The 21,953-nt window shown below is 37.1% G+C and overlaps 1 protein-coding gene across 4 annotated transcripts in view; it reads right to left on the bottom strand.

Annotated features, from left to right (window-relative positions):
* The window catches only part of LOC126199000 (multidrug resistance protein homolog 49-like), a 368,814-nt gene that overhangs the window by 29,778 nt on the left and 317,083 nt on the right, over window positions 1-21,953 (bottom strand). For 3 of the 4 annotated variants that reach the window (XM_049935679.1, XM_049935676.1, XM_049935677.1), the window contains exons 20-21: window positions 21,371-21,533; window positions 13,684-13,884 (exon numbers count right to left, since the gene is read on the bottom strand). In XM_049935679.1, coding sequence (XP_049791636.1) covers window positions 13,684-13,884; window positions 21,371-21,533 — 364 coding nt within the window. The remainder of the gene's footprint in view (window positions 1-13,683; window positions 13,885-21,370; window positions 21,534-21,953) is intronic. The other variant, XM_049935680.1, reaches the window with a different exon arrangement.

The following is a 21,953-nucleotide window of genomic DNA, read 5'->3' as shown; positions in this document are numbered from 1 at the left end:
TTATTTTACAGCTTATCACACATTTTACCTGTGATCACTTGTTAAATATCACAAATTCCTATTTCACATTTGTCTTCTTTTATGACATTATTGTGGTACAAAATGTTCTCATGAACAGTCCTAACTTATCTATTCACATCTTTAAAGCAGTGTGTTCCCTTTTTTGTATTATATTACATTGATGTGTGGTTCATGTATGGTCAAAACAGTTTCAAAAAGAGTCCAGCCCTATCCTCTGCATTTCATTCTTACATCTGCTCATACATGTACCTCAGATATTCATTAACATTTGCTCTAACTCACTTTTTAAATTTCCTATTCAGTTTTATTGATTTTATCACATTTGTCAAATTTTCCATTTGTGTTCTTTCACCTGCTAGATTCATCACCTTTTCAGATATTCATAATGATAGTGGATTCTGTTTTGCTTTTCAAAATTATTCTAACACATGTGGTTGTGTTATTTTTCTTAAATTATGTCATGTATATTTACATTTTCCTAATGTAAAACTCACATATCAAGCGTTTCTCATTGCATAGTCTGTCGGTATCATATAACATACATGTTTTCACTATTTTAGTCTCAGTCATTTTTCCTTTCTTACATTCTGCATCCTGGCTTTACCTTCCAAGTGAAAAATGACATATTTTTAAACTATGTGTTCATAAAAATTACTATGTTGATGAGGCCTGTTTCAGTCGTTCTAGCTCTAATGAATACGTAATATGCTGATGATCCCTCTGCTCTCATCAATACTGATAATAATCACACCATTAAGGTACATCATTAAAAAGAATGTGATATTGATGGTATTTATGCACATACCATCTACCAATCCCACCAAGAAAAGTCACATCTTCCTTCTGTTTTTCTGTACCCAAGTGAATTGCATTAGAACTGAATATTTTAGATTTTTAAGTCCTTAAATGTCAGTTTCATAATGCATAATTCCTGTTTGAATTATTTTGATTTTGCTTCCTCATATTTTTATGTTCCATGTGGTTAAAAAACGTGCCATTCTGTAGATGCTTATATGGTTCTATTAATACATTTCTTCATTCATTGTGTTGTAGATCCCACAATGAATTAGATCCAAAAGTGATATACATTAACAAAGTGAAACAGCTTTAGAAACTGTATTAACAGTTAACTATTGTTAAGCTCTATAAATTATTTGTGCTTACTAAGGAAAGACACTACTTTCAAGAAGGAGGAAAAGAAAAGAAAAACAGTCACCTTCTAATTTATATTAAATACCTGCTGACAGTATATAAAATTACAGGCAAGTTTCGCTAACAGAGTTAATCAAAAAGTTAGACTATTGATGAGATGTTGAGCTACAGACAGAGGCACAATGAAAAGATTGGCTGAAGTCTTCATCAGAAAAGAGAAACACACATTCACTCACTCAAGCTAGCACACCTCAAACACGCATGACTGCTATTTCGTCTGGGCTGCCACACGAAGCGGTTGTGTGTGTGTGTGTGTGTGTGTGTGTGTGTGTGTGTGTGTTTGTGTGGTGTGGTGTGTTTGCTTGTGTGAATGTGTGTGTGTTTCTCTTTTATGATGAAGGCAAAAAGCTTAATGTGTAACAGTTTTCCCACTGTGGCTGTCTGAAATTCAACATGGCAATTATAGACGTACTTCATGGTAGTTTATTGGATCCAATTCCTTTCTTAATCTCTGTATATAAGAGGCAATGTCCTCACTGACTCACTCACTCACTGATTTGTCATCGCCCACGCCAAACCACTACGGATGGAAATTTGAAATTTGCCGAGGGTGTTGATCTTATACTGCAGGCAATGTTTAAAAAGGGATTTTTCAATATTCCACCTCTAAGGGGGTGAAATAGGCGATGAAAGGTTTTTTGAAAATATATCACTATGAAGGCAATTTTGAAGCCAGAACTACGAAAATTGGTATTTGGGTTCTCAGTCAGAAATAATGAAATATGTGTTTTCAGCATTTCTGGAGATTTAATGTCTGCACTAGTGTGTGAGCTTTGTTTTTTTACATAAATCATTATTAAAGAACAACTTAATCATTGTCAAAACCACATCTATGGGAAACATAAACAAAGCTAAACATAAACGAAGCCAAGACAGAGTAACCCGTTATGACATGTGGTCAAAGTCAGGCTGCTGGTGATCTACAATCACTACAGGTGGGAGACCAGCCCCACAAGAGAGTGCATGAATTTAAATATTTAGGGGCACTTTTCACTGAGAACTCATCATGTGAAGCAGAGATCAATGCCAGAAAACACGCAGGAAACCGATCTTACCTCAGCCTAGCACAACTGCTTCAGTCCAGATATCTCTCCAGACAGTTCAAGATCCGACTGTACAAAATCCTGATCCAACCTGTTGTTCTACATGGCTGTGAGACATGGAGTATCCGGAAACAGGACTTCCATAAGCTTCTTGTTTCTGAGAGAAAAGTGCTTCAGAAGATCTTCAGCACAGTTCTGGATGCAGACACAGGGGAATAGAGGATCGCACACAACCAAGAGCTTGAGGAATTATACCAGCAGCCCAACATAACAGGAACTGTCAAAGCCAAACAAATGACGTGGGCCGGCCATGTGACCCGGATGGAAGATCACAGATGGCCTCGGAAGCTCCTGGACTTCACATCTATAGAAAAGAGACCCCCAGGAAGACCCAAGAAGTGTTGGAGGGATGTCCTCCATGAAGATTTAAACCAAGCATCAATAGATGTGGTCGGATGGCGGATAGCAGCAATGGACAGAATACAATGGAGGAGGAAACTTGTAGCAGCGTGTGGTCTACTTGGGCTGATCACATAGAAGAAGAAGAAGAAGAAGAAGAAGGAGAAGAAGACATCTATGGGAATTGGCATTTGAGTTCTCAGTTACAAATAAAAAATATATATTTTGGCATTCTTGGAAATTCAACCCTTTAGGGTGTAAAATAGGGGATGAATATTATTATGGATATATTTTGTTCTGAAAGCAATTTTGAAATTTAATCTCATATGAAATTAAAAAAAAGTGTTCTATGTATTTTTTAACTTCAGTCCATATGGGGATGAAATGGGGGATGGAAATTTTTATGAAAATATTTTGTTCCATTTAAACCAATTTAAAACTAAATCTATGAATATTGATATTTAACTTCTAAAGATATATATGTTAGGGGATAAAAGTTTTTATGGAAAAATCACCACAAGAACACAAAAGACAGGATTAACAAAGATCTCCAACTCCAACTACCGGAATAGCTTTCTGGTCAGAATACGCTCAGAAGATACCATTCTTCTATGTCCTGAATTAGCATGAAAAGTTTAGAAGATGTTGCAATTTGTGAATAACTTGAAAGTCTGACTAAATAATAAAAAAAATGCTGTGCACACCATACAGTCTATGCAAGTGAAACAGTGGGCACTCAGCTAATTGTATGTATACACTGACCAATCACATTAATGTGAGAACCTGTCGAAAGTCTGCATAATACATTTTGCAGCATGGGTCACTGTGTGATGTGCAGGAAGAGAGTCAATGAAGTTCTGGAAGGTACCGACATGGATGTGGAGCCATACCAACTCCGTTTCTGTGGCCAGCTACACTAGGTTTTTTGGCTGGGGATTCATAGCATCAATGGCCCGATCGAGGTGGTCCTGCAGATTATTGATCAGGTTTAAATCTGGGGTCTTTGGTGGCTAGGGGAGTACAATAAACACATTACGGTGCTCTTCAAACCATGCACATACACTGTTAGCTGTGCAACATGTTGCATTGTTCTGTTGGGGGATGCCAACATGTCGAGGAAAACAAATTGCATGTAATGGTGGACATGGTTCCCAAGGATAGATATGCACACTGTGTCTTCCAGGATGATGACATATCCAAGGGAATGTTTACCACCCTGGACCCTGTTGACGATCATTGTAGGGCATTTTCCTTCAGACTTTCACACTGCTCATGCCAATAACCATCTGTCCAATGGAGCATTAAATGTGATTAATCTGAAAAGACTAGTTGTCACCACTCAGTGATGTCCAGTTGTGGTATTGGCTTGCAAATTCCAGCCTTCATCACCATGAACAGCAGACAGCATGGGTGCATAAACCAGGTGCCTTCTGTGGAGACCCATATGCAGCAACATTCCCTGAGGATACACAGTTGGTAGCCCCTCAGTTCATCTGGGCAGTCAGTTGCTCAGCAGTTGCATGTCTACTCACCAGCACACATCTCTGCAGCTGTCTTTCACCCCTGTCATTTAGGGCCCTTAGTGCACCACTGTTGCCTCAGTGCTGATTTTGAATAGTGTCATTTTGCCATGCAAGTTATACTTTAATGATGGTGGCACATGAATAGTTCACAAATTTAGTCGTTTCCAAGATGCTTCCCCCCTTGGCCCAAAAGCCAGTGATCACACCCTTTGGGATGTCTGGTAAATTGCTCCGTTTCCGCATTACAACAAAGACTGCACTCCTCCTACCCCCCCCCTCCCCACAACACATTTTATATAACCACCACTGCTAGTGTTGCCACCTACCACCTGTGAATGGTTATTGCAGGCAGTGGTCACATTAATGTAATTGGACCATGTATATCAGTGACCTTCCATACAGTATAAGACTTGGAAAAATGTTTTCTTTGCTGATGACAGCAACATCATAGTCACTGATGAAACACCAGAACTCCTAATACAGAAGGCGAATGAAACCTGCAGAGATGTTTATGAGTTGGCTATATGTAATATATTGATCTCGAACATTTATTTATTTATTTAATGTTTTTTGCATAGAGTCAACAAAAATGATGACTATTGCAAACATGAATGTTGTTTACATAATTATGAAGATGTTCTTAAAATACAAACAAAAAAAGTAGTTGATAAAAATTAGCAAGACTATAATACAAGCACACAAAGGGAATATAGTGTCACAGAAGTAGGTATACAACTAAAAATTTCTAATACAAACTATAAGATCACGTGTTTTCAACTTAGAATTCAGAGAGAGAGAGAGAGAGAGTACAAACATTTCTTTGCCAGGAATAATTTGAGTTTTGTTTTAAAGATATTTCCATCATAGGCACGTAAGTCTTTCGGCAATTTTTTAAACCAAATTTTACCACTGATTATGGGCTGTGATCTGTTATTTTTAACTTTGTTCTTTGCCTAAAGTAACTATTTTTATTTCTAGTGTTGTGGTCATGTATGTCATTACATCTTCTTGAATCTTTTTGATGATTTACAGAATATAAAATTACCTTATATAAATACAGGGAATCTGTTGTAAGGTACTTATGTTGCACAAAAATCTCTCTAACAGAATCATTATGACCCAGATCATGCATTATTCTAATTGCCTTCTTCTGCAACAACATTAATCTATTGAGGTGTGTATCAGCAGCACACCCCCAAAGTTCAATACCATAATTTAGTAAAGATATATTGTTCCATAGTAAACAGTTTGAATAGTAGGGTTTGTAACTATTTTTGCAAGATGACTGAGTAGATATAATCCACTACTAATCTTTCCACACACAAAGTTAATATGCTTTGACCACCATAAGTTTTCTTCTAAGTATTGGCCCAAGAATTGGCAGCAGCTATTAGTGTCTGCTGCCTCAGTTCGATATATATTATTTATAGAGCTATGATGAGAGTTAGCAGTTTTGAATGATAATAATTGTGATTTATTAACAATGACCTTTAACTCTTGTTCTTGAAAATACTTTATTATAGTTATCACTCCATCTGTTGCAGGAGATGTAAGTTCACAAGTATTTTCACCAAAAAACAAAAGAGATGTGTCATCTGCGTAGCTCACTATTATGGAGTTTTCTGGCTGGGTGACATCATTCACATAGACTAAAAAGAGAAAGGGGCCAAGAACAGATCCCTGGGGGACTCCTTGTTTGACAGTTTCATTAGAGGACTGGGCGATTGCAACTCGTCATTAATTTGGAATGTTAGCTTTGTACACTGCTTCTGGTTTGTCACCAGTCTCTGAACGTGTTCCAGGGAGTGATTTTTCATAGGGTCCTCATCCTGCAAACTGATGAGGAACTCCAGCTAATCTAGAGCGATGGGGCATTCGTGTTGTTTGAAATGTGCAGCAGGAACACAACAACTGCAGCAATACCGGCGCCTTCATTCTGGTTTTTGAGGGAGATACCCTCCCAGAGAAGGTCAAGTTTATGTTTCAGATGTGACATGAACCTGTACATCCACCACCCATGAGGTGCTTTCAGTGCTTGCATTTTGGGCATATATCTACCCGCTTTATGGCGGATGCTGTGTGTGAGGGAAGCCCCTGTGTTCTGCCACCTGTGTGTGTGTGTGTGTGTGTGTGTGTGTGTGTGTGTGTGTGTGTGTGTGTGTGTGTGTCAGTTGTCTTGGCCACCACTCCCTTCGCTCGCTGGATAGCCCTGCTTACAAGAGAGAAAAGAAGATCCAAGAGTACAAGTCCCTTCATCACTTCATCAAAAAAATATGAGACACTCCATCCAGTGTCACTTTCTTCAACTTTTGCCTCTGTTACAACTTTCACCTTCTGCCACTTCAATGGGTAGGGGCCTCCTAATTGACCAACTTACAAGCTTATTACAGACTTCAATTTGTGTCTCCTGAATGATGGTTCTCCTACCCCCTTTAGCACCACTCATGGCACCTTCACTGCTATTGATCTCACAATCTCCTCCCCTGCTCTCGTTGCTTCCCTACAGTGGTCATCTCAAGAATGTTGACTGAGCTGCCTTTGCCTCTGCCATCACCCTTGGCAATCCACCACACGGATTTATCAATATCAATGCTGCTGTTGTGAAAGCAAAACATATTCAAAGATTTTGCTAAATATGAGGATTAATGATGTTGCCTAAAGTTTTCAACCTGTTTTTTAGATCCTTCCTTGTATACAGTAGTATTGCTGAATCTTTTAAGTCATATGCCAGAAGTTTCTTTATTAATAGGTCATTTTAATGGAATCAAATGCCTTGGTAAGATCAAGGAATATGCCTGTTGCCAAATTTCCTTCATCTAGTGCACTATGTACATTACGTAAAATTCAGAGATTGCTGTGATGGTGCTGTGGTTTTTCCTGAAACCATGTTGAGTTTCAGTGAGTAGGTTATTTGTTGTGAAGTAGTCACCGAGTTGTGAAAGCAAAACATATTCAAAGATTTTGTTAAATATGGGGATTAATGATGTTGCCTAAAGTTTTCAACCTGTTTTTTATATCCTTCCTTGTATACTGGTTTTACTACACTCTTTTTAATGAGTCTGGGGAGGTATTTTCCCTAATACAGCAGTTAATGACATGGGTAATAGGTTTAACTAATTCACTTTTAACTAGGGCACTAGATATCCCATCCCATCCAGCTGAGTGCTTGGTCTTTAATGTGCAGATTATTTGACTTATTTCATGTTCACTCACAGTTCTGAATTCAAAGTTTGTACATTGGGGCGAGCAAATGTTTATCTTGATGTTTTGGTCAACAGATTGAGTTGGTATGCTACATGGAGTGATGAAATATTTATTAAAAAGTCACAGATTGTTCTCGGATCTTCTATTAATTTTCCCTTATGCAATATGCTTATTTCTTTAGTATTCACATTTGATGGTGCTTTACGGTATTGATTGATGAGCTTCCAAGATGCTTTACTCATATTGTCAGATTTAATGACTGCATCACTATGCACCTTTTTCCTCAAATTTGAAAGCGCTGCCTTAAACATTTTCTTGGCTTTACAATACTTTTCCTTAAGGATGATATCCTCTTTTGATTTATAAAGAAAGAAGATGTCATGAACATTCTGCTTGAATTTAATCAAAACTACTTGGTAGTTTCAGCTTTGGTTTCTTTCTATGTATTAGAGTCCTTTTTACATCTTTAACTTGGCAGCAGTGATTACAATGTCTCAAAATTGTTTCATAGAATTGATCCCATTTCTTGTTTGAGCCTTTTACCTTATACACACAGTTTTATTCCTCCTAGGCTAGTTTATGTTTAAGGCGATTTGTATTGTGATTGTTCAAGATTCGTTTCTGTTCAGTGACATTTGTTGCTTCTACTGTGTTAACACCCGTGTACTCAACAGACTGACAATTGTGGTCAGAGTAGTGAAATTCTATATTTCTGTGACTAACACTGTTAGTAGCAAGTTTACTGATTATCACATAATATATCCTGCTGTAGGTGTAGTTTGTCACTCTTGTATCAGTGTCTATTATAATTACAAGGTTATATGAATTCAGTATATCTGTCAGCCTCAAGCTAGGCATGTCGTGAGAGTTTGCATTAATATTCAACATGAAGAAAACAGCATGCATTTCAGCAAAAAGAGGGAAAACAACTCTTTAACATTAAGCAAGATGATAAGCCTGCAGACTGTGTAACAAACACAAAGTTTTTACAGTACATTGATTATCTATTAACATGGAATGACACACAACGATAATAGCAAACAGAATCCCATCAGCCACATTGCGATCTTAGGGTTCTAGCATCAGTTTGTAGAAGCAAATGGCTTGTGGGGGCACACTAAGTACACTCAGTTCTTAGCTAAGGGTTCTTTTTTTGGGGGCCAAGAGCTTAAAATAGGGACAGGGTTTTCAAACTACAAAAAAGGCCTATAAGAATAAAAACTAAAAGTATTAATTGGGCATATTGTATAGAATTATTAATAAAACTGGGTATCCTTACTACACCAAGTTATTACATCCATCAATGTGTATGCATATCAGGGAAAATACAGGTAGACCTATGTATCCCTCTACTAGTGCAGTACACAGTCATGGAACAATAGTCAGTTTGAGGCTGCATTTAGCAAAGAAAAACAAATAAAATATTAGAACAGCATTTTCTATCAGAGAATAAAACTGTATGATAAACTGACCAAGGAGATGTAAAAGACTGCCAAAATATTATATTTAAATGTGCAGCTAACATATGCTTTGCAAGTAATACATACTACACAGTTGAACTCATTATACAATATTTTATGTAAATTGTGTATGATCAAAAGAACATTGTATAATAGGTACCAACTGAATGAGGCTGTGCAGCTGTTAGGACACTGATTTCATATTCAGGCAGATGAGGGTCTGCTTTGTCTGGCCATTCTGATTTAGATTTTCCTAAATATTGTATAAAGAGACAGTCTCAGTTGCAAAGTTATTTTTATTACAAATAATGCATTTTGCCTCGTTAAGGCTTCTTCCTGCGAAAGGCATAGGTCCCGAGTTCAAGTCTCAGTCCAGCACACAGTTTAATCTGCCAGGAAGTTTCATATCAGTGCACACTCCGCTGTAGAGTGAAAATCTCATTCTGGATATTGTATTGGACCGTTCTTCTGTTAGGTTTTTTACCAGCATTCTGACTAAATATCTACCAGCTGAATATATGTAATACTTTGACAGACTTGTATAAAGGTTAATCTGTTCTCTTCTTTTAATTTTTTTAAAATAATTTCCAAAATGTTAGCTCAGCTTAGAATTATGCCCCTTAATTTGTAATTTGGTATAATTACACCCCTATTTTTCCTTTTCTTTTAGAAAATCTGTGGAAGCCTTAACCTGGCGAAACATGTTATTTGTAATAAAATTAAGTTTGCAACTGAGACTGCATCTTTATATAATTACGAAAACAGATTACTGTGCCAATCAGCCTATCATGGAATGGACTAAGCTTTTTACTAAGTCATTTCAAGCAAATAAATGCCAGGATGGTTCCTTCAGCAAGGCCACAGCTGACTATCTTCCTAGTCTCACAAAGCATATTTATGTATTATGTTTATGTGTATACGGGAGCTTTTATTTTGATTATTATGTGAATTTTTGTTGTTGTGGTCTTCAGTCCAAAGACTGGTATGATACAGCTTTCCACGCTACTCCATCCTGTACGACACTCTTCATCTCTGAGTAACTATTGCAACCTACATCCTTCTGAATCTGCTTACTATATTCATCACTTGATCTCCCTCTACGATTTTTACCCCCCCTCCCCCCCCCCCCCCCCATGCTTCCCAACAGTATTAAATTGGTGATCTATTGACATTGCAGAATGTGTCTTATGAACCAATCCCTTCTTCTAGTCAGGTTGTGCCACAAATTTCTTTTCTCCTCAATTCTAGTCAGTACCTCCTCATTAGTTATGTTGTGTACGCATCTTCAGCATTCTTCTGTAGCACCATAGTTCGAAAGCTTCTATTTTCTTCCTGTCTAAATTGTTTATCATCCATGTTTCACTTCCATACATGGCTACACTCCATATAAACGCTTTCAGAAGAGACTTCTTGACACTTAAATCCAAGCTCGAAGTTAACAAATTTCTCTTCTTCAGAAAAGCTTTTACTGTCATTGCCAGTCTACATTTTATATCCCCTCTACTTCAGTCATCATCAGCTATTTGCTGCCCAAATAGCAAAACTCATTTACTAATTTAAGTGTCTCATTTCCTAATCTAATTCCCTGAGCATCACCATTATCCTCACTTTGCTTTTGTTGATGTTCATCTTACATCCTCCTTTCAAGATACTGTCCATTCTGTTCAGCTGCTCTTCCAAGTTATTCACTGTCTCTGACAGAACTACAATGTCATAGGCAAACCTCAAAAGTTTTTATTTCTTCTCCTTTGATTTTAATTCCTACTCCAAATTTTTCTTTTGTTTTCTTTACTGCTTGCTCAATGTACAGATTGAATAAAATCACAGTAGGCTACAAGCTTGCCTCACGCCCTCCTCAACCACTGGTTTCGTTTCATGCCCTTCACCTTTTATAACTGTGCAAGTTGTAAATAGCCTTTTGCTTCCTGTATTTTACCCCTGCTACTCTCAGAATTTCAAAGTGAGTATTCCACTCAACACTGTCAAAAGTTTTCTCCAAGTCTACAAATGCTATAAACATATGTTTGAATTTCCTTAACCTATGTTCCAAGGTAAGTCGTAGAGTCAGTATTGCCTTGTGTGTCCCTACATTTCTCTGGAATTCAAAATGATCTTCCCTATGGTCCGCTTCTACCAGTTTCTCCATTCTTCTGTAAAGAATTCATGTTAGTATTTTGCAAGCATGACTTATTAAACTGACTGATTGGTAATTTTCACACATGTCAGCTCCTGCTTTCTTTGGAATTGGTATTATTACATTCTTTTTGAAGTCTGAGGGTATTTTGCTTGTCTCATACACCTAGCTCATCAGATTGAATAGTCTTGTCATGACTGGCTCTCCCAAGGCTGTCAGCTGTTCTAATGGAATGTTGTCTACTCCCAGGGTATTGTTTCAACTTAAGTCTTTCAGTGCTCTGTCAAATTCTTCACACGGTATCTTATCTGCTACCTCCAGTATCTTATCTGCTACCTCATCTATGTCCTCTTCCATTTCTATAATATTGCTCACAAGTATATCTCCCATGTACAAACACTCTATAAACTACTTCCACCTATCAGCTTTCCATTCTTTGCTTTGGTCAGGTTTTCCATCTGACCTCTTGATATTCACGCAGGTGGTTCTCTTTTCTCCAAAGGTCTCTTTAATTTTCCTGTAGGGCAGTATGTATCTTTTTCCTAGTGATATATGCTTCTAAATCCACATTTGTCCTCTAGCCATTCCTGCTTAGCCAGTTTGCACTTCCTGTCAATCTCATTTTTTAGACATTTGTGTTCCCTTTCTTCTGCTTCATTTACTACATTTTTATATTTTCTCCTTTTCAATTAAATTCAGACTTCTTGTGTTGCCCATGGATTTCTACTAGCCCTTGTCCTTTTACCTATTTAATCCTCTACTGCCTTAATTATTTCCTCTTTCAAAACTGCCCATTTTCCTTCTACTGTCTTCCTTGCCCCTGTTTTTGTCAATCATTCCCTAACGCTCCCTTTGAAAGTCTGAACAACCTCTGGGTCTTTCAGTTTATCTAGGTTCCATCTCCTCAAATTCCTACCTTTGTGCAATATCTTCAGTTCTGATCTACATCACATAACCAATAAATTTTGAAAGTCCACGTCTGCCTCTGGAAATGTCTTACAACTTAAACTCTGGTTCTGAAGTCTCTCTCTTACCATTATATAATGAACTGAAATCTTCCAGGGTCTCCAGGTCTCTTCCATGCATATGACCTTCTTTGTGTCTATCTTAGCTTCAATAATGCATTCACTATGCTATTCACAGTAACTTACACATGTTCCTATTTTCATATTCATTATTAAACCCACTCCTGCATTACCCCTATTTGGTTTTGTATTTATAACCCTGTATTCATCTGACTAGAAGTCCTGTTCCTCCTGCCACTGAACTTCACTAACTCCCACTATATCTTACTTTAACCTATCCATTTACCTTTTTAAATTCTCTAACATACCTACCTGATTCAGGGATCTGACATTCCATGCTATAATTTGTAGAATGCCAATTTTGTTTTTCTTGATAACAACATCCTCCTGAATAGTCCCCACCTGATGATATGAATGGGGGACTATTTTACCTTCAGAATGTTTTACCCGTGAGGATGCCATCATCATTTAACCATACAGTAGAGATGCATTCCCCAAGGAAAAGTTAGGCCGTAGTTTCTCCTTGTTTTCAGCCATTCACAGTACCAGCACAGCAAAGCCATTTTGGTTGATTTTACAAGGCCAGATCAGTTAACCATTCAGGCTGTTGCCCCGGCAACTACTGAAAAGGATGCTGCCCTGGCAACTACTGAAAAGGATGCTGTCCCTCTTCAGGAACCACTTGTTTGTCTGGCCTCTCAACAAATACCCCTCCATTGTGGTTGCACCAATAGTAAAGCTATCTGTATCACTGAGGCACACAAACTTTCCCATCAACAGTAAGGTCCAAGGTTCATGGGCAGCAGGGGGGTGGGGGCATGGAGTGTGGGAGTACATAGTATTGTGATGAGATATCCTACATATTATGAAGAGAAATCCTGTATCATAGTGGAATGATCACTAGATGAAACAATAAATAAATATTATCTCCTACCGCCAGCTTGATACCCATATAACCAAACCGATATTTATCACATGCTTCAATGCCATTTGAATGGGGGTTTCTTTACAATGAACATTGCCACTTATACTGCAGCCAACACTTCTTGAATCTAAAGTATCACATATTGTATAAGTGTTTAATAAGGCACATTTTTATTTCATTTTGCATTTGTGGAGATCCTCGGTTTCCTGTTTTACACCAAATGAGTGTTTTTTGAACACTTTTATACCAAGCTACTGAACACCACTTGAAATCATGAACAAGAATGTAAAGTCATCATAGAACTTCTTCTGTCTTTTATTGAGGATATGTAAATCATAATGTAAAATAAACAGATTTTTTTTTTTTTTTTTTTTTTTTTTTTACTGACAAACACCATTAATAAACGTAGTAGTAAGTAAGGGTAAAAATTCAAAGATCACTCCTGGGACCTCTGCAATATATCTGGTTATCTACTTTGTACTATATTTTATGGATGAATATTTGAATACTTTCTTTACTCTAACTGTATTGCCACAGATGATAATTCTATGACAGCTAGAATTGAAATTATGAAAAATGGGGGGGGGGGGGGGGGGGGATTTTTTTTTTCTTCCCTTGAATGTAACATTATCCAATACAAGAACAGAGCTGTCTTTAATTCAGTAACTCGTAATAACAAAGAGAAGTGGTTATGAACAACCAGCTGATTATAGCTAACAAAAATGATATCCACTTACAACTTTGCCAGAGATAGGATCATAGAGCCGTTGCAGTAGCTGCACACATGTAGACTTGCCACAGCCACTTGGTCCCACCAGTGCAACTGTGTTTCCTGGTCTTATGAGCAGATTCAGTCCCCTTAGTACTTTCACTTCTGGTCTTGTTGGATAGTGGAAATGAACTCCTGAATACCCAACACTTCCACCTGTATTTATCTGCTGAAATGAATAAACTAGTCTCATTACCTTTATTAATACATTCTTACTGATATATTATTATATGTCTACATAGCCTTTTCTCTTTCCAACACCATACCATCATTTGAGCAAAGCTCATCACTGGCAGAAGACATTTTAAACAATTATTTAAAACAAATTGTGTGTATGAAGCAAACTCGTGTAATTATTTATAGTTTCAAGAGTCTTTCAAATTTCTTGGTATCTATGTTTCCATACAATTTTAAATTATGATGAAACAGAGCCATTGTATTAAAGGAAGAGATGTCATGTGCCGCAAACATATTCCATAGGTGTAATGATATTCTAAAACATGGACTATCTAATAACTACCATTGTGGACTTAAACAGATGTTCATTTCCATTTTATTCAAACAGAGTAGTAGTTTGATTGGCTTAGAACTGAACTATTTTTCAAAGTAAGAAAAACAATTTTTGTGTCAAATTTTTTTTTTTTTTTTTTGGTACAATAAACAAGTAAAATAGTGGATACAAGACATAATTAGTTTTTGACAACATTTCTGAAAGAGAAGCAAAGATCTGGCTAAAAATACTTCAAAAATGGACACAAACAGTCTAAACCCAAAAACCTTTATTTTTATGGTAACCAGTTCCAGTCAGTTTGTGACCATCCTTAGATCCTCATACCACAATGGTATGGGGACTAAGGATGGTCAAAAACTGACCAAAATAATTTGCCATTGAAATAAATGTTGGAACAACTTTATTTTATATAGTTACTATGCACAACGTTAAATAGAAATGAGTCACAGTTCACATTGTAAACAAAACTCAGTGACAGAACTATTCATGTGTAGAAACATCTGTGAATACCAAATAAAGCACTAGGCTATTGCAGCTAAAACTGTGACATGCCACATCAGTTTTATTATTGCTATGATATAAATGTAGCACAAAGTTATATGTTCAGGAATTTAGACTTGAAGAACAAGTCCTTCAGCACACTGATCATACTTGGGTGCCAGAAGATTATTCATCACTACATCTGCCACCATGTCCTCCATCAGCTGATGTTCTAGTTGAAGTGGGTATTCTCAAAGAGCTTGATGTATAAAATGAGAATTGTATAAATCTGTTTTGCCTTTGACTGAAAACTTGGGTTAGATGCTAACTTTACAGCAGTCTCGTTATTGTCAAACAAAAAGATGTTTGACAGCTCTGTCAGTCCTAGTTCTTTCATGTGTGTTGACAGGTGAATTGCTTCCATTATTGCTTCAGTGAGGCTCATGTATTCCACTTTCTCTAATAAAAGAGTGATGGCTGTCTGCTTGCATGAACACCACAAAGTCGCTGCTTTGGAAAAGGTGAAGTTGTAACCTGACTGTGATAGTCCAATAGGTTTCAGAATTTCCCATTCAGCATCTGTGAAACTATAACTGCCCTCATTATCTGTAACACAAGATGGCCTCTTGTCAGTTGCGCCCTTTAGATATCTCAGAATTCACTTAGCACCTTGTCAATGAACAAATTTGTCATTGTACTGGCTTAACTTGTTGACTGCATAAGATATGCTAAGTCAAGTTGCTACAGCACTGTACCTCAGCCCTCCAATAACCTGAATAGAAAATAAGTGCGGGTTTCTATGGTGATAACTGGCGAGTTCAGTTTTCTTCCATGTACCAATGGAGTCCTTATTAGCTACCATTCAATCTTTTCTGAACTGACTCAAGACTTCTCTGATGTAGCCACTTCGACATTATGTAATCTTGTTACTGAAAGTTTATCTTTAATGTCCAGATAATACCTTATGTTCCCAAAGTTCCTGACACTAAACCTAGATGATATCTCTTCCCTGACTTGCTTCTTACAACAGTATTATGAAAGGATACCTTGACACTCACCATATAGAGGGAACATTGGGTCGCAGAGAGGCACAATAAAAAGGCCATTATACATTTAAGCTTTTGGTCAAAAGGCCTTCCTCCAAAGTAGAAAACACCCACACACATTCACACAACCACAACACACACACACACACACACACACACACACACACACACACACACACACATATGACTACTGTCTCTGGCCACTGGGGCCATATTGCAGACAGCTACTGCATCCGATGGAAGCAGCAACTTGGTTTGGGTGTTGACGGTAAGGAGGAGGCATGGGGTGGGGAGGAGAGGGACAGTAGTGCAGGGGTAGGGGAAAGTGTAGAGCATGCAGGGACATGATGAGGACAAGAGGACAAGGTAGCCACTGCCAGGTGCAGTCCGCTGGCTCAGGGGGGGGGGGGGGGGGGGAACAGAAAAGTAGAAATGGAGAGAAGCAGAGAAGGGGAAAAAGAGTAATGGGTGCTTTGGTAGAATGGAAGGCTGTAGAGTATTGGAGTGGGAGCAGGGAAGGAGATTTGTAGGTGGAGGATAGGGACTATCAAAGGTTTAGGCCAAGATGGGGGGGGGCTTCTTCCTTCCGGATCTGCTGAACCATTTACAATGTCATCCACGTAAATAGGTAGGAGAACTAGCCTTTTTCCTTGAATGTCCACACAGACACAGATCTGAATTGGTTGATTGAAATTTTAGTGTTGCATTGAACGTGGCATGCCGCTGTTGATCTACCTGGTGAAGTTCATAAATGGTTTTTCTCAGTTTATACATATTATCACCAATTTTCAACCTTTGGAGCATATAACTTCTCTTCTTTATGTTGATTTTTGCAAGTAAAGCTAACACCATGAATTGGAATTTCTTCTGCATGTGTCATTGGTTTTTGGCACTTGTTTGAAGAGCTACCATTCTCATTACATGACAAACTGTTATCAGAGACTGATTCTTGACACACATTGTTTGGTAAACTTGTCAGCAACATCTCCATTATGATGAAGGAAGTACACTTGACACCGTCTTCTGTGGTCAACTATGAGAGTCACAGAGAATCTTGCATCATTTTGAGGTGTTTCCCTGAATGGTCCACAGATATCAGATTGCATTAATTCCAAAGATTTATTTGACATAACTACTACTGAAAGATCTCACGAGTGTCCTACATCATACGGAAACTGAGAGTTATGGTCTGTAATAATTATCTCCGTATGGCGTATTTTGGGCTCTTTCAGTCACACATCTTATATGGCCTTCTCATATGGGAACATTCTCCCCATATCAGCAATATTTTAAAAGTAAGAAAAAAAAAACCAGTTGTCCGCACTTTTGCAAGACTGGTCCTAAAGAGTACTGTTGCCCTCTTTTCACCAGGCATAAGCTACCAACACTTGTGAACCTGTACATCTATGAATCTGCATTCTGTGTTGAGAACAGCATTAAGGAATGTGTTTTAAGGGAAACAATACACAAATATGACATCAGAAATGCAATCATTGAATTCCAAGGCACATGCTAGTTATAACAGGAAACTCCCATAAAGTAAATGCCCTCAAAATTTTTAACAAGCTGCCTCTCACAAGCCACCGCAGTGGACGAGCGGTTCTAGGCACTTCAGTCCGGAACCACGCGACAGCTACGGTCGCAGGTTCGAATCCTGCCTTGGGCATGGATGTGTGTGATGTCCTTAGGTTAGTTAGGTTTAAGTAGTTCTAAGTCTAGGGGACTGATGACCTCAGATGTTAAGTCCCATAGCGCTCAGAGCCATCTGAACCATTTGCCTCTCACTGCTCGATCGCTGCCATTCAAAAAACTCAAATCAAAATTTTATGAATAGCTGACAAAAAATCCATTATACAATATGAAAGAGTTCTGTGATATGGACAATACTGACATTAATATTTAAAATTATAGCTGTATATAAGATAGTTAATCTGCACATAAATTGTAAAGGTTAACTGTAATAATTTAAGTGCAACTGTAACTTGATATTATTAAGATATTACCTGATGTTATTAAGAAAGTCTATTCTACTGTATTAGATCAATGGCAATGAAAGATTCTGATACTACTACCACTACTACTACTACTTTGCATCTTGTTTGGTAATATTATCAGACATGATATTTCCTTCTAGATTTCGAGAGATCACCTTTACAACAGATTTCACACCCGTCACATGCTCATTTTTGATCATCCTTATTATGTCACTTTAGTTTATTTGATGCAATTGAGAATGTACAATTTCCACATCACTTTTCATGGTTGCCTCTTTAGGAATGCTACATGCTTTTGGATGATCCCCGGTAAATAAAAGAAGTTACCACCTCTTTTAGCAATAACTTTAGCCTGGATTTTAAAGTCTTGTATAACTGTATGAATTTTCCAAAATGTCACTGTACAGTTTGTCTATAAATTATTCATTGAAATTAGGTTGGTTCCAAGATTTGGCACATATAACAAGATTTTCAGTCTTGTGGAGTTGTCACAATGATTTGATGTAGCAATTTGAATATCAGCTTTAGTCTCTATCTATGTAGAACTGTCATATGCAAGCATTAAATTTCTTTATGTTTCTGTCACGTTTGATAACACTTTTGGATCATTATATACCAAATCTTGTGCATTATATTTGTTCAGCTTGTCACCATTGTCTATGCTCCGTGCTGTATAAACACAAAACAACTAAATTTGAGAATGCAATCATTTAGCAAAACAAAATTCTGGCAAGTGTATAAGAATTGGTGTAGATGCTTCCAAAGGGAGGTGGTATACAATAAAAATGAGAAAACAATATCCTGTGTTTGATTTAATCATTTGTAGCACATGCTCCATCGAAGGGTGGTCTGGTGGCATCAGCACATGTTGTGCTCAAGTTGCATAAAAAATAGTTGCTTCTAGCGCAGAAAATATAGTACTTCCAGATGGGTATGAGAGACATCCATGAAGTTGCTAGAAAACCAGTTACAGCAGATGGAGGCTTAGGAAGAAAGTTAAAATGAAATAGTTGGTCCAACAAAAAAAATGTAGTTAATGCAGAAGCAAAAGTAACTGTGATAATAATTCTGAATACTGTCAAGGGATTATTAAGGCATGTAAGACACAAAATAAAGGAATCCAACCAGATGTCAGATTTGAGAATATAATTAAGAACATCATCATCATCAGCTGTCTGACACCCACTGTCAAATAAAGGCCTCCTCTAGATTTTTCCATGCATTATGGTCTTCAGCTATATACACTCATGTTGTTTCTGTGTTTTTTCTAGTACTATCTATCCACTTCCCATTAGGTCATTGTCTCAATATTTTGCTGTCTCTTGGAATCCAAGAAATAACTTCCACATATGAAAAGGAAAATTCACTTGAGAAAATTATAAAATTATGAGACAGAATTGTTGATCAGTATCACTTTCAAGAGATGAAATATTTGGCACAGCTCACAGTCAGATACAAAAGTACTATAAAAGTACAATACACTTTTATAATAGCCTACCAGCAATAATAGATGTTTGACTCCTGAAGTTAAGCACCGTTTAACAATTTTAAAGAATTTCCTTAGTCCATCAACCATCCATTCGAAACTTCCTGGCAGATTAATACTGCACACATGGCCAGAACATGAACATTGTCTATCATGGACAGGGGACACCTAATGAGTGAGCTATCTGTGCATGATTCACTACTCATTCTCAATGCTTCATTTCTCCCAGCATCTCTCTCCTACTTTCCAAACTACAGAAATTATTCTGCCACCTTTCTGAATAGCATTCTTGGAAGAAAGAATATCACATAAAAGCTAAGCCACATCCTAGGCATTGTTTCTAGAATGACTCTCTCACTTTGCAGAGGAGGGTGATTTGTAATGAAACTTAGTAGCATTAAAAATATGTGCCAACAAAGCTCACTTGGTAACACAATTGTATGCAAAAGACTATGTTTAGAGTTAAAGTCCTCATCCAGTTCACATTTTTAATCTGTCTGGAAGTTTCAGAACAGCATTACACATTTTTCGCAATATGAATTTGAAGCAGGAACATGTGGAGATCACAGCTTACATGTCAGTCACACAGATCAGTACACAACCAACTACAATAGGTTCTGTTCATAACTGTCTGTGCACTTGCTAGTGCACAACCACAATAAATGGTGTTCACACAAATAGTTCAACCTGAACACCAGTCCTCAGTGGTCACCCAATCATGTGGCTGTGAGAAAACAGTCAATGTGTGTATGATATGAAGGGCTTATTTCAATAGTGGTGCAAGTCCATTTTTGTTCATTTTGAGATTCGGACTCCTAACGTTAAATGAGCGCTGAAAAATCTGCAGTTGAGATGCCAGAAATATTCAAGCATACGGCTTCTTGCTAGAGATGAACCTTCTTTCTGTTTGTTTGGATCATTAATTTCAGAAGCATGATAGGCATAAAAGTGGACATTATCAGAACTTAGTTTTGAAAATCCTATTTTATTTTTCAAAAACATCCTACCCCCCCCCCCTTCCACCCCAAGAACATGTTGTCTGCAAATGCTGTAAATATAAACAATCTATTTGCTTTCCCGTGTCTTTGTTATACACCATTTTAGTAATACTCTAATTAATTTTTAGACCTATTTTCAAACTTGTTATATTAAGTTTTCCCATTCAATGATAAAATTTATCTGTACTTGAAGTGTACAGAACAATGATTTCAGCAAAACAAAAAGTGATTCAACTGTGTCTTGTTAACATATGTTCCTTCTTCATTTTTCGAGGTTAAGAATATTCCTTGTCCCTAGGGCTGCAGAGAATATTTTTGTTTATTTGCAGCTGCTTTTCCAGGCTCCACTTTCAGTCCTGGATTAAACACTATACTGATTAAGTCTAATGAAATTGTGCCACTGATGTATGTCTCTTTTAAATTTTGTATTATATATTTCAGCCTTAAATCACATAATTAGTAACATTAGCAGTTTTGACTTGTCACCAAATCATCATCCCATGATGATAGACACTGTGCTTTCTTACAGCAGTAAGACTAGTATGTGTAAACTGATGTATGTATTCTTTAGTATACTGACAGGTTGCATTTGTGCCTTTTTTTCCAAAGGCTGGTAGGGAAGACTTAGTGAAACTCAGTGAAAACCTGTCTCAAAACTTTTGAATGCCAGATTCAAAAATATTGATCCCTTCAGTAATTTCACTATTAACATTTAAAGGATCAATTGTACTATACCTGTTTCTAAGGCTAGAATATTTCTTTATTCAAACAAATCAATTTATTTTCTCCACATGTGCAGTTGGTAATAAATTAGTGAGTATTGTGTGCACTATCTGAGGACACTGATAAGCTGTATCTGCCTAATTTTTTGTGGATTATAATGATAACATTGCTATTTCAGTTTGAGGAACTGCATTCTATAAATATTTCTGCAAGGTCTTTTCACATTAACATCATTATTTACAGGAGCTTTCCTTTCTTCATATCTGAAATGACATCATACACCTCCTATGTAATTATTTCCAGATTGTCATTATTTGCATTGTTAACTATCTGCATTTATGAGTCTTCTCTAACAGTAAAGAACTGCAATTATTGAGAGTGAAGCATCAATACAGAAATGAGATAAACAGAACTTACTGGAACTGCTGATTCTCCAATATCAGGGCCAGAGTAAATTAGAGGTTTTCTGTCCAGAAGCTGAAAGAGACGCCCTGCTGCCAATCTTGCAGTTCCAAAGTTTGGTGCAAATGCCATAGACTGACCCAACATCCATGTTGAGAAGATTAGAGCTTCAGCCACCCTTAAAAGTAAATTTTTAAATGAATTTTCAGAGAAATTGTCTCTACAGTCCTTTATTGTATTAAAGAGCCTCATATACTGAGCTCAATTAAGAAAAGACAATAACTATGATGAATAACTCAAGTCATTTTTTCACTAAAATATAAACATTTTATCAGTGGTTTCATCATCTACCCAAAGTAATGTAGGTAATAAAGAACTATTAACAATATTTGTGATAATAAAGCAGAATTTACCTAGAATCAAAAGCAACTGAAGCAGTATTGTCACTCATACATATCTGATAACACAATAATTTCATAGTTACAGAACTTTATAAAAATTTTTCATCAGAACGACAAAAGGGTATAGGTAAAGGAAAGTGACTATTCTGCATCAGTAATGAAAGAAAGGAAAGTGCATTCAAAATTCTGAATTCACA

This window comes from Schistocerca nitens, chromosome 8, assembly GCF_023898315.1.
Source record: "Schistocerca nitens isolate TAMUIC-IGC-003100 chromosome 8, iqSchNite1.1, whole genome shotgun sequence".
NCBI classification, from domain to species: Eukaryota; Metazoa; Arthropoda; class Insecta; order Orthoptera; family Acrididae; genus Schistocerca; species Schistocerca nitens.
The sequence above is the reverse complement of the archived record's forward strand: the minus strand, read 5'-3'. Positions and strand labels throughout refer to the sequence as shown.